The following is a 12,899-nucleotide window of genomic DNA, read 5'->3' on the forward strand; positions in this document are numbered from 1 at the left end:
AGCTCCTCCACTAAATCTGCTAACATGGTGCTTTTCATCAGGACAGGCCTCGCTGTGAAAGTCTGTCTGCACTGAGGGCAGCTGTAGATTTTCTTCTTTTCCTCTTCATCCCAGAAGCTTTTAATACAGTTCATGGAGTAGCTGTGTCCACAGGGAATAGTCACCGGATGCTTCAGTTCTTCAAGATCTCTGCTCTTGTTCACCTCCTACAGGAAATGCTGTTTAGACCCATCCTGATCAAACACATCTGTGAAGGGAGGATCTAAAGAATGATTCTGACAGAGATACAAATGGCATTTAAGGAAGGCAATGTTTGTGTTTGTCTGATGTGTTTGTGTGATTTGCAGGAGCATGCAGCAATACGTTTGACCCAGTTAAACTTTGATACAGTGGGATGCAAAAGTTTGGGCAACCTTGTTAATAGTCATTATTTTTCTGTATAAATCGTTGGTTGTTACAATAAAAAACATCAGTTAAATATATCATATAGGAGACACACACAGTGATATTTGAGAAGTGAAATGAAGTTTAATGGATTTACAGAAAGTGTGCAATAAATGTTTAAACAAAATCAGGCAGGTGCATAAATTTGGGCACTGTTGTCATTTTATTGATTCCAAAACCTTTAGAACTAATTATTGGAGCTCAAATTGGCTTAGTAAGCTCAGTGACCCCTGACCTACATTTACAGGTGAATCCAATAATGAGAAAGAGTATTTAAGGGGGGCAAACTGTAAGTTTCCCTCTTTTAATTTTCTCTGAAGAGTAGCAACATGGGGGTCTCAAAACAACTCTCCAATGACCTGAAGACAAAGACTGTTCACCATCATGGTTTAGGGGAAGGACACAGAAAGTTGTCTCAGAGATTTAAGCTGTCCGTTTCCACAGTTAGGAACATACTGAGAAAATGAAAGACCACAGGCTCAGTTCAAGTTAAGGCTCGAAGTGGCAGACCAAGAAAAATCTCGGATAGACAGAAGCGACGATTGGTGAGAACATTCCGAGTCAACACACAGACCAGCACCAAAGACCTACAACATCATCTTGCAGCAGATGGAGTCACTGTGCATCGTTCAACCATTTCAGGCACTTTACACAAGGAGATGCTGTATGCAAGAGTGATGCAGAGGAAGCCTTTGCTCCGCCCACAGCACAAACAGAGCCGATTGAGGTTTGCTAAAGCACATTTGGACAAGCCAGCTTCATTCTGGAATAAGGTGCTGTGGGCTGATCAAACTAAAAATGAGCTATTTGGGCATAACAAGGGATGTTATGTATGGAGGAAAAAGAACACAGCAGTCCAAGAAAAACACCTGCTACCTACAGTAAAATATGGTGGTGGCTCCATCATGCTGTGGGGCTGCGTGGCCAGTGCAGGGACTGGGAATCTTGTCAAAGTTGAGGGACACATGGATTCCACTCAGTATCAGCAGATCCTGGAGACCAATATCCAGGAATCAGTGACAAAGCTGGATTTTTCAACAAGACAACGACCCGAACCACTACTCAAAATCCACTAAGGCTTTCATGCAGAGGAACAAGTACAACGTTCTGGAATGGCCATCTCAGTCCCCAGACCTGAAAATTACTGAAAATCTGGGGTGTGAGTTAAAGAGAGCTGTCCATGCTCGGAAGCCATCAAACCTGAATGAACTAGAGATGTTTAGTAAAGAGGAATGGTCCAAAATACCTTTCAGCCACAATCCAGACTCTCATTGGAACCTACAGGAAGCGTTTAGAGGCTGTAATTTCTGCAAAAAATGTGGTGTCCAAATTTATGCACCTGCCTGATTTTGTTTAAACATTTATTGCACACTTTCTGTAAATCCAATAAACTTCATTTCACTTTTCAAATATCACTGTGTGTGTCTCCTATATGATATATTTAACTGATGTTTTTTATTGTAACATCCAACGATTTATACAGGAAAAATAATGACTATTAACAAGGTTGCCCAAACTTTTGCATCCTACTGTAATTTTACACAAAACACCAGTTTGTTTAAATTATTTAAAATGTTCAGCAAACTTCTATCTTCTATCTAATGAATAAAAATGCATTGTGTGATCCTCTTGCACTGAATCTGTGAGACACTGTAAGATGAGCCCTCGGTTGTCATAAATCCAGTCCCACATCCATGACAACGAGATGTCCTCGATGTGGCATCATGCGGGCAAAAAAAACACAAAGCACAAATAACATCACATGATGAGGCCTGTGGGTGTTTTAAACTGCTGGGAAGTGATGAAAGAACAGCACTTATTGCCCTTCTCCTCTACAGAGCGATAGTTTCTCTACTTGAACACAAATGGCCTCCTTCCTTTTGTCAAACAGCCTGTCTGTTTCTCAGGATCTGTACATTGTCCTCAACACCGTATAACAACTTACTTATTCTGGATTGAGAGTCCAGACAGTCAGAAAAATGGAGGGATTTAAAGAGGAGACTTTAAAGTCTTTAAACTTAAAGAGGAGACTTTCTTGATTTTCAGTAGCCGAATGACTGAATTAAATTCACAAAGTATCTTTAAGTTAAAAAAACTGGCTCACTATAAAGTGCCGAACCACAAAAAACAGAACAATAAAGACAAGCGTCTTTAAAGATGACTCAAAAACAGTTGTAGGAGCAGTTTTATGAACCATGTTCTGTTAATATACTGACTAACCAGCAGCAACACTCTGACTCAGTGTTTATTTCCATCTTTACATGAAAAACGTGATCTGAACAGTGAGAATGATAATAGTGATAACTTCAGTTAAACAAATGTACTCATATTGTGTGGTATACTATGATACTAACTTATTGTAAACATATACTGCTTAAGAGCAACACAGCAAATCAAAGAGTCACAACTATAAACATCCAATGATGAAACACACGTGATGCATTTAAAATTTAATTGTAAAATTCGAGGAGACAAACCAGAAACAAAAGCAAAGAGTTAAAAGAAGACATTTGAAAATGAAAACAAGACGTCACTGAGCAACAACCTGACAGAACGAGAGACAACAGTTTACTATCAGAACTGAGGCTGATCATTAACAGGGAGCAGCAGGTAACAAGGTCATCAGCAGTGGAGGAAAGTATGGAAGTAATACTCAGCTTCATATTTGAAGATACTCGAGTATCTTAGCTGCAGGTCTGGAACAATTTACATACGAAGTCATATTAAAAACATGAAAAGCTCCAATAACTCCAAGTAGGAACAAAGACATTTAAAGTTATCAAATGATCCACAGAGATTATATAACCGTACAAAACACGAAACGAAAATCTGGCATCAGAACTGTTTTAAATTTCCTCTCATCCATTTGTTTCTCTTTGCAAACCCACTGAAAATCTAACTCTACATAAAGCAGATCAAACCACTGAGACACAAATTAAATTGCTGCTTCCACTTGGATGCATCAGTTTCAGGACTCTAATAACATCATATATAAAAATATAGCAGATTCAGGCATTATTTTACTGCCGTGAGTAAATCTACTTTGTACTTTACTCTGTTTTACATAATAAGTCTAAACAGCATTTCCTAAACTCTTCAGCTACCAAAAAAACAAAACAAAGACTAAAAGGTCATAGGTGATGATGATGATGGTGTGGAGGAGGAGGTGAAATAAAAAGTCACTGTTGTCATAGAATACTGTGTCTCTAGATACTTGCAAGTCTTGAATACCACTTCTTATTCTTGAAATGTAACAATGATGATAAAAAGAAAAATAATAATCTTGCAGGTCGTCTCATTTATGCTCCGAGCTCAATGAACTCTGCAGTGGCTCTGTGATATCCACTGAACCAAAGTCCAGCATAGAGCGGCTGATTGAATGCGGTCTGAACTCTGTGGAGGAGAGTCATGCTTTCAGAGACGCTGTAGAAAGCCAGGACACCTGCACTGTGATCCAGGTACACTCCGAGCCGGGACGTCCACGGGCCCGAGACTGCTGTTTTCACGCTGTTGTGTATGAATTTGTAGCTGCTGCTGCAATTACACTCCAGCGCCCAGGACTTGTCGTTGAATCCAAACGCGCACTCGTTCATGGACCCCTCTCTGCTGATATCTTTGTATGCCAGCGCCACTGTGACTCTCTTCCTGCACCACTCCACCTCCCAGTAACGACGGCCGGTCAGGCTCTGGTTACTCAGGACCTGCCTCCACCTAATGAATCTGTCCAGGTGAGTAGGATAAGACTGCTCCTCTCTCATTAATGTCGCTCTCCTGTTCCCCTCTGATAATGACAGCTGTGTGTTTACGGTGTTGGGATCCAGCGTGATTTGGAATGAATATTTTAAGAAGTCAGCTCTGGTCTTTGGCTCGGTTTGTGGGTTTACATCAACCACGGGTGAAACATCCACCCAGGTGTCCCTCAGGATGTCCTGTACTTTAGCTCTGAGCTTGGACACAGCTGCTGTCACCTCCCCAAAGAAGCTCAGAGGAAGGATTTTGGTTCTGGGTAACTCTGTAGGTGGATGAGTGAATGAAGGAAGGCGATGCAGAAACTGGTTGTGATCCTCTGTGTGTGAGAGCTCCTCCAGTTCAGCGTCTTTCCTTTTCAGGTCAGTGATCTCCTGCTCCAGCTCCTGCTGAAGCTCTTTGATTCGATTCTGTTCGGCTTTCTGCAGGGATCTGATCCGATACATCACATCAAAGCTTCTTTTTTTGATCTGCTGGGTGAGTTGATCAAAAACGCTCCTGCTCTCCTTCAGGGCTTTATCTGCAGAGAGATTGATTTTCTCCACCTCCAGCTTAAGCAGCTTCACGTCCTTTTGTCTGGTCTCGATTCTCTGCTTGATTTTTTGCCTGCTTGACCCCAGCTCGGTCTGACCGTCACCGTTCATTCCCACATTAAGTCCACTGTTCTTCAGCTCCTCCACCAACTCTTCTAACGTGGTGTTTGCTGCCAGGTCAGGCCGCGCTGTGAAGGACTTCCTGCACTTTGGGCAGCTGTAGGTGGCATTCCTGCCCTCCTTATCCCAGTGGGAATTAATGCAGTTGGTACAGTAGCTGTGACCACAGGAAACAGTCACCGGATCCTTTAACAAATCCAAACAGATCAAACAACAGGTCTTTTTATCCAGAAGGACGCCTTTCTCTGCCATTTCTCCCCGTAAGTGTGGACAGAAACACGTGTGTGCGCTCCGATTCAAACCAAACCCTCCTCCTCTGGTTTCTGTTTAGCCGCAGATCTGCGTTTGAATGGAACCTTTCAGCTCACGCAGTCACGCGCTGGTTACACCCATCCTCACACTTGTAGATCGGCGACGGGGAGAGCGTGAAGACGAGCATGCGCAGAGCATGCGCAGTTAGAGCGGGAACGGGTTGTCTTAAAGTGGCAGTTTCATTTGAAGATAAAATGAAAATAGAATTCACATCGTGAAAAGAGATTATTTTTTACTGTAAAACTGAAATATTAAAAAAAGGCTGACGGAGGAAGAGGAAAGACAAATGATTTTAAAGTTATAAAATCAGAATCATCTTTATTACCATGTATGTGCCAAAAACCTGTGACAAAGTTGGCCTGTCTGTCAGAACTCTGGCAGTTTTTCAGCCAACAGGCCCTTAGACGGGCAGCCCAATCATCAACGACCCCTCTCACATTCTTCACCCCGCATTTCAGCGGCTCCTCTCTGAGCGAAGCCTCCGCTGCATTTCCTGCAGGACCGAGAGGAGGAGAGCCACCCTGCTTTTTAACTCCAGCCGATAAGACGATTTCCCACACCAGAAACATAAACTACACTACACTCTTTTTGTGCTGCTGACACTTTACTCACGTTTAGTCACTCAGTTATTTATTCAGCTATTCAGTCACTTTAATTTTAAAACTGTGTAATTTTAAAACTGTGTATACTGTATATTCTGTGTATTTATTATCTCACTCTTATTGCCTGTATCTGCCCTGCCCTTATCTTCAACGCCATGCTGCTCTGTTGTATCTTAATTGCCCCTTGGGGATAAATAAAGTCTTTCTGATTCTGCGCACACATCCAAGGAAATGGGTTCTGTTTCTTTGCTTTTCAGTAAACTTATCAGAAAAAACGAACAGACAGCAACAACATGTATAACATATTTATGTGTACAAAGATACTGGAATAAATAATGGAGTAAATAAGGGATGGATAACTGGTTATTATGAATACAGAACTTGAGAATATAACTTGATGACATACATATATATCTGCTTAAGTGTTTGACCAGTAAGCATCCTGCCGGGGGTCTGGTAGTGGGGGCTGTGATGTCCTACAGGGCGACAGGTCTGTAGTCATTTAACTCAGTGACAGAGGGTTTTTTTTTTTTTTTTAGACCGCGATGATTGTGGAGTGCTTGAAGCAGGAGGGGACTTCACACAGGTCCAGGGATCTGCTGAAGATCTGTGTGATGATGGGAGCCAGCTGGTCAGCTCAGACTTTGGGGCAGGAGGGTGACTCACTGTCTGTTACCTGTGTTTTGTCTGCTGAAGAGTTACCTCACATCTTCTTCACAGTGTAGATGGTGAGTCAGTAAGGAGGGGTGGGTGGTGGTGGGAAGTGGTGTGTGATGTGGTTGGAGAGGGTGAGGGGTGTGAAGATGTGATCGTTAAACCTGCAGGAAAACATTCAGGTCTTTGACCAGTTGATTGTTCTCCCTGGTGTGGGGGGATGGTCTCCTGTGGTTGGTGATATCCTGCAGTCCTCTCCACATTGATGCAGGGTCGTTACCTGAAAACTTGGCGCAGAAACTGATGGAAGATGTTACAGCACCGGTGAGATCATCAGGTCTGTAGCTGTGGCCTCAAAAACACTCCAGTCTGTGCTGTCAAAGCACTAATGAATTTACATTGGTTGTTAAAGGGAAAGATTAAATATATGAAAAATAGAAAAACTGGAAATTCTGTTTATGTGACACTTTTAAAAGCATAGAGAAAATAAAGAGAGTACAAAATAAAGTGTACGTGTCCTCTTTAGGAACATGAAAGTGATCTTTTTGTCAGAACACACATTAACAAACTGTAGACCCACCAGATGAGACCCTGAAACTCCAATGATGCTGATGGATGTGGCCCTCTGACCTCACACACTACTTTGTTCATGAAGACAGAGGTGTGGTTATTTTTCACCACTGTTGTAGATGAAAGCTTTTTAAATGTTTATCATATTTTCTTGGTTAGAAAAGACCAGAGAATGACATAAAACACGAGTTCAAAATATGCTGCTGGAGGTCAAAGAGTCCTTAAGTCTCATGGGTGATAAATTTTAACAAGTCCTGGTTTTAAATTTGGAGTTTCATTATTATTATTTTGTGTCTGAGTCACTTTTTATGGAGGCTTCTGTCCAAAGTGAAATGTCTGAGGGCTGAAGCTCTTCTTCACTGCTTTTAGTCGGCATTAAACAAAAGTGCATCAGAGTCAACATCTGGTAAGAAATGAGACACAGCAGCTGATCGAATCATTTCATGTTGAGATCTTCAGACAAAATGATCATGAATACAAATAAATGACAGCAGCCTCCAGCTGCTCTGTCGTCACCATTACTGTTTCATGATGTAGTTGTTCTGCTGAAACTGACCTATTTTTCTCTTGTTATGAAGAGTAATACTGTGGTTTTAAATGTGGCCCATATGGTGCATTTACAAAGCTGTTGATTTTTTTTCATTCAAGAGGAATAAAAGGCTTGGATCTGTAACTTTATTTAGCAAAGTTAGAGAGCCAAGCTAAATGAAAGAGTTTGACTCAGCCAGTCACATTTTTAACAGGTGCTATGAAAATGTTAACGTCAGGAATAAAGTGAAATTACAGGGACCAGAAAAGGTGTGGAAAAAAAGACGTGTATTATTGCAATCACCCCCAGAGAGGCGCTGTAGATGACAGACAACATATTAAGAGAGTCCACATAGTCATTTTATGAGATTTTTACTGTTCATGTTAAACCATGGTGTTTGCTGATACAGTGTTAGTCAATTATTTAGTTTGGAGTTTAATCTAACTAATGATGCTTTGATCCAGTTTACCAGGATCTATGACACAGTGCACTTTATGATAAAGGCTTTATTCAGCCTAAAAACATGGCAGAATGTAAAACATGTGGACAAACTGAGCTGAGGTGCTTTAACCTCCTCTACATCCCTGTTAGCAGGATGAAGCTCTTGTGCATCACTTTCAGATTTCACTTGTTAACCTGCAGGAAGACAAAACGTAACTGAGCCTTCAGCAGCTTCAACATCATCAGTAAAGACAGATTTAAATATGTGTAATATCACACTGTGTCAGTTTGTTCACAGGAGTCACAACCTGTAACACTGATGCTGCATTCAAGGACCATTAAAAACATTTTAAAGGACTTAAGAACATGAAGAAAATGTGACTTGTTTCTCTGTAATGAAGCTGTTTTAGTGAAGAAAGTTGAAAGGTCACAGAGCGACTGCTGAATCTTCTGCTCTAAACATGAACTCTGAACTTTGTGATGCTTCAGGAGGAAAACTGCTTCAGTTATTCTCTCAGATTAGTTTCATATTTTCTGCGTCAGATTTGAGTGAGATCCTGGAATGAAGACAGAAGAAAAGACTTTGTTCAAAGTTTGATTTATAGTCAAACCTTCCAGTTTATTCACACAATAAAACATCAACACAATATATGAATTCATTCATTACAATCACAGTTTTTCCCTCATTTGTTTGATGATTTTGACAAAAACAAACACACACACATGGTCTGCCATACTCATAAAGAGAAATGTCGACATTTTTCAATACAAATATTCCAGAAACATTTAGAGGATAGAGAAGTTTACATTTTCATGTGGAGAAATATTTTAGTAAATCAAAAATGATGATGAGCAGTGATAGCCTCCATAAACAGTCACAGGAAAGATCTCCTTTAAAAACTCAGAAACATCAAGAGAACAACTAGAAGATGTGGAGGTACCACCCATAATGTTTGACTGACAGCTGATCTCTGTGCAGAAATGGAGAGAAAATAAAATGAAACTAAAATACAGATTTAAACCCACAATATGAAAGACTTCAGTCTATTTCACTTTAATCAACTCAGCAGTATCTTCACTATAGTAAACCAACAGTCCAGCATAGAGCGGCTGAGTGAATGTGGTCTGGACTCTGTGGAGGAGAGTCATGGTTTCAGAGACGCTGTAGAAGGACAAAATACCTGCTCTGTGATCCAGGTACACTCCTACTCTGGAGGAATGAGGACCTGAGACAGGAGTTTGGATGTTGTTGTACCAAAATGTAAAACTATTGTTGTCACAATCTAATGACCAAGATTTGTCATTACATCCAAATACACACTCATTCACACTCCCTGTTCTGCTGATATTCTTGTATGCGACTGCTACATCAACTCTCCCTCTCCACTCCACCTCCCAGTAACAACGTCCAGTTAGACTCTCTCTACTCAGGACCTGTTTATACGAAGTAAATCTGTCTGGATGATCAGAATAATGTTTTTGTTTCATTAAGGTTGCTTTTCTGTTCCCCTCTGATAATAACAGCTCTTTGTATGCTGTGTTTGGATCCAGTGTGATTTCACATGAATATTTTAAGAATCCAGCTCTGGTCTTTGGCTCTGGTGGATCTGACAGTAAAACATCCACTTCAGTGACTGTCAGTGAGATGTTTGTCCATTCCTCTCTCAGAATGTCGTGCAGTTTATCTCTGACCTCTGACACAGCTGCTGTCACATCCTCAAAGTAGCTCAGAGGACGGATATTGATGCTGGATGAGTCTGTAGAATCACTGAGTGCTGACAGTGAGGGGTAGTTGTGTAGAAACTGGATGTGATCCTCTGTGTGTGAGAGCTGCTTCAGCTCAGCATCTTTCCTCTTCAGCTCAGTGATCTCCTGCTCCAGCTTCTCCTGAAGCTCTTTGACTCGACTCGCTTCAGCTTCCTGCTGGGATCTGATCTGCTGCTTCACATCAGAGCTTCTTTTCTGGATGAGATGGATCAGCTCAGTGAAGATCTTCTCACTGTGCTCCACTGTTTGATCAGCAGACTGATTGATGGCCTCCACCTCCTGTTGAAGCAGCTTCACATCTTTCTCTCTGTCCTGGATTCTCTGCTGGATGTTTTGTCGACTCACCTCCAGCTCTCTCTGCCTCTCAGTCCTTTCTGCTGCAGCTGAGACTGTGTCGTGGCCTTTATGTTCATCCACAGAGCAGAGATAACAGATACTCTGCTGATCAGTACGGCAGAACATCTTCATCACCTCATCATGACGAGAGCAGATGTTCTCCTGGAGCTTCTTGGAGGGCTCCACCAGCTTGTGTTTCTTTAATGGAGCCACATCATAATGACGCTGAAGGTGTTTCTCACAGTAAGATGCCAGACAGAATAAACAGGACTTGAATGCTTTCACTTTTCTTCCAGTGCAGACATCACAGGCCACATCTTCAGGTCCAGCATAGCAGTGATCAGCAGGAGCAGCTTGGAGTCCAGTCTTCTTCAGCTCCTCCACTAAATCTGCTAACATGGTGTTTTTCACCAGGACAGGCCTCGCTGTGAAAGTCCTCCGGCACTGAGGGCAGCTGTAGATTTTCCTGTTTTCCTCTCCATCCCAGTGGGTTTTAATACAGTTCATGCAGTAGCTGTGTCCACAAGGAATAGTCACCGGATCCTTCAGTAGATCCAAACAGACTGAACAGCAGAATTTTGTTTGATCCATTTGATTCATGTGCTGTGCCGTTTCACCGTCTCTCAGTGACTGTCCGACAGTTTGACTTTCTCTGAACAGAAACAACCTCTGTGCTCTGAAGGGAAACAGATCTCTGCTCTTGTTCACCTCCTACAGGAAATGAGGCTCACCAGCAACTGCATTTACACCATGTTGTTTAGACCCATCCTGATACAGACACATCTGTGAAGGGAGGCAACAACAAGTCATAAATGCTTATTTCATCAGTGCCAGGGTTTGTTATGTTTGATTTACAATATGCAGTTAAAACTGTGACCTAGCTAACCTTGTTAACTAGTAACTTAGCCTATACGAAATGCCTTGTGGCGATGATTTAAGTAAGGTAAAACTTTATTGGTATAGTACCTTTTGAGATAATAATAAAGCGCTCCATGATAACGCTGGTTACACCCTTGTGCACAGGTGTCAAAACTCCAGTCCTTGAGGTCCTGAAACTTTTACATGTGTCGCTGCTCCAACACACCTCAATAAAATTAGATTAATTAGCAAGAGCCCTGACTGCATACTGAGGTGACAATTCAGCCATTAGATTCATGTTATAGCAGCTCATGAATGAACGTGGCACAATATAAGCATTTTTATTGTTGAAGTACATTTTTTCCCAACACTTTCATTTATTTCAAACTAGAAAATGCATTTTCTGAAGAAACTGCAGTGTGAATGCTGATAACTGAACGTTTTGAGTTGAAATAATTGCTGAATGTTAAGTTAAAAATGTTGAGGTTTAGGGGTTCCCACCTCAGCATGTAGTCAAGACTCTTGCTAATGACCTACTCATTTTATTCAGGTGTGTTGCAGCAGGGACACATGTAAAAGTTTCAGGACTTTGACACCCCTGCCCTTGTGGATTAAACAGGATGAATTTGTTACACTCTTAACTCATCTAAACAAGGCATTTTGTAGAGGGTACAGCAGCCATGGCAGTTTTTCTTGAAACAACTAATCTCACGTGTTGACTTTTTCTCAAAATAAGCATGGGAACAACTGTCTACAATAAATCAAACATGTTTTACTCATTATGTAAGAATTATTATACAAATGACCAGTGCCAAGTGGGCTGCCACAAATGATGATTTTGATCGTCGACTAGTCACCGATTATTTTTGCGACTGATCAGACCATGCATCCATTGGACGCACAGCTTACTGCACTAGCATGACCCATCCTCCAAATCCGGGGAAAAGGACGACGCATTTGTCGGAGCCTTCGTCGCGTCGCTGTAACGCATTTGGCCTACAAATGCGGCCTCCGAAGGATGCCGCCCCTGAATTTGGACAGAGCTACGATGCCGGAGACTGCTTCTTCTTCTTTTGCCTTTAACGGCAGCTGGCATGCTTGAACATGCATTGCTGCCATCTTCTGTTTCAGTCCGTTATTACACTCTTAAATCCTACTGCTTATTCCTGTCTTTCAGGATCTTACAAAGCTTCAAACGACGCGTCGACTATTAAATTAGTGGTTTACGATTTTGATAAACGACGTAATAATGACTAGTCGACTAATCTTGGCAGCCCTAATGCCAAGTGTACTGTGGTGTAAAAAAGTCATTAACTGCATGCTTGCTTCACCTACTTAGCTTTAGTATTTTAATTTCTTAACTGGACATCCAAAGCTTTGCTCACTGCAGCTGTATTGCGCAGTTATGTTACACCCCTGAAAGCAGAGGGGAAATTAAGAGTGATTTTCAAGTGATTCTCTCATGCAGTAGTTTAATGCAATGAAAAATGAACATAAGTAATTCACATTGCGTACTGCTCAATGTCACACAGTGGAAGAAAGAGCTAATTAATAACCAAAAAATAACAATTGAGTGCTTACTATTTGTATCTGAACATGTTTCTGTACAAAATAGATAACAATAGAAACGTTTGTAGCTCCTGCCGTTAGCTTAATGGCCATTGTGCAACTGAGGCTCAAAACCGCGGTCTACCCACTAAAAATCTATAATAAAATGTTTCTGAAGCTCACAAAATAACGAAAGACTACCTATAAAATATCTCAACAACGTACAGAGTATAAAATATCATGTTTTGATCACCATTACCTTAAAACACGGAGGAAAGAATGACGAGGGTGATTTTGAGATGCTTCTCTTCTGCAGTAGTTTTGTAATGAGGAGAGAGCGCGCGAAAGCCCCCTGGTAGAGAAAGAAGCCATTACCAATCGATCCCAGAAAAGACTTACTAGCCGATTACTGATGTACAGATCGCAGTTCTCTTGAAT

The 12,899-nt window shown here is 41.4% G+C and overlaps 2 protein-coding genes across 3 annotated transcripts; both read right to left on the minus strand.

Moving 5' to 3' along the window:
- Positions 1-2,879: 2,879 nt before the first annotated feature.
- Positions 2,880-5,325, minus strand: LOC146687083 (tripartite motif-containing protein 16-like). The gene has a single exon (XM_085438147.1). It carries the CDS (start codon positions 5,094-5,096, stop codon positions 3,744-3,746), a length of 1,353 nt encoding a protein of 450 aa, XP_085294273.1. The 5' UTR covers positions 5,097-5,325; the 3' UTR covers positions 2,880-3,743.
- Positions 5,326-8,810: 3,485 nt separating this feature from the next.
- LOC146687084 (tripartite motif-containing protein 16-like) lies at positions 8,811-12,779 on the minus strand. 2 transcript variants are annotated; one of them, XM_085438132.1, is made up of 2 exons: positions 12,721-12,779; positions 8,811-10,838 (listed from the first exon to the last, which is right to left on the minus strand). In XM_085438132.1, exon 2 carries the CDS (start codon positions 10,653-10,655, stop codon positions 8,997-8,999), a length of 1,659 nt encoding a protein of 552 aa, XP_085294258.1. In that variant the 5' UTR covers positions 10,656-10,838; positions 12,721-12,779; the 3' UTR covers positions 8,811-8,996. The 2 variants fall into 2 exon arrangements, with proteins under 2 accessions (XP_085294258.1, XP_085294259.1); XM_085438133.1 differs by lacking the exon at positions 12,721-12,779 and having other exon boundaries at positions 9,047-9,162; positions 9,864-11,789.
- Between the last annotated feature and the right edge of the window lie 120 nt (positions 12,780-12,899).

The sequence above is a fragment of the Copadichromis virginalis genome, linkage group LG18 (genome assembly GCF_057382275.1).
Source record: "Copadichromis virginalis isolate Kocher_CV1m ecotype Utaka linkage group LG18, C_Virginalis_male_GT1.1, whole genome shotgun sequence".
In the NCBI taxonomy this organism is placed as follows: Eukaryota; Metazoa; Chordata; class Actinopteri; order Cichliformes; family Cichlidae; genus Copadichromis; species Copadichromis virginalis.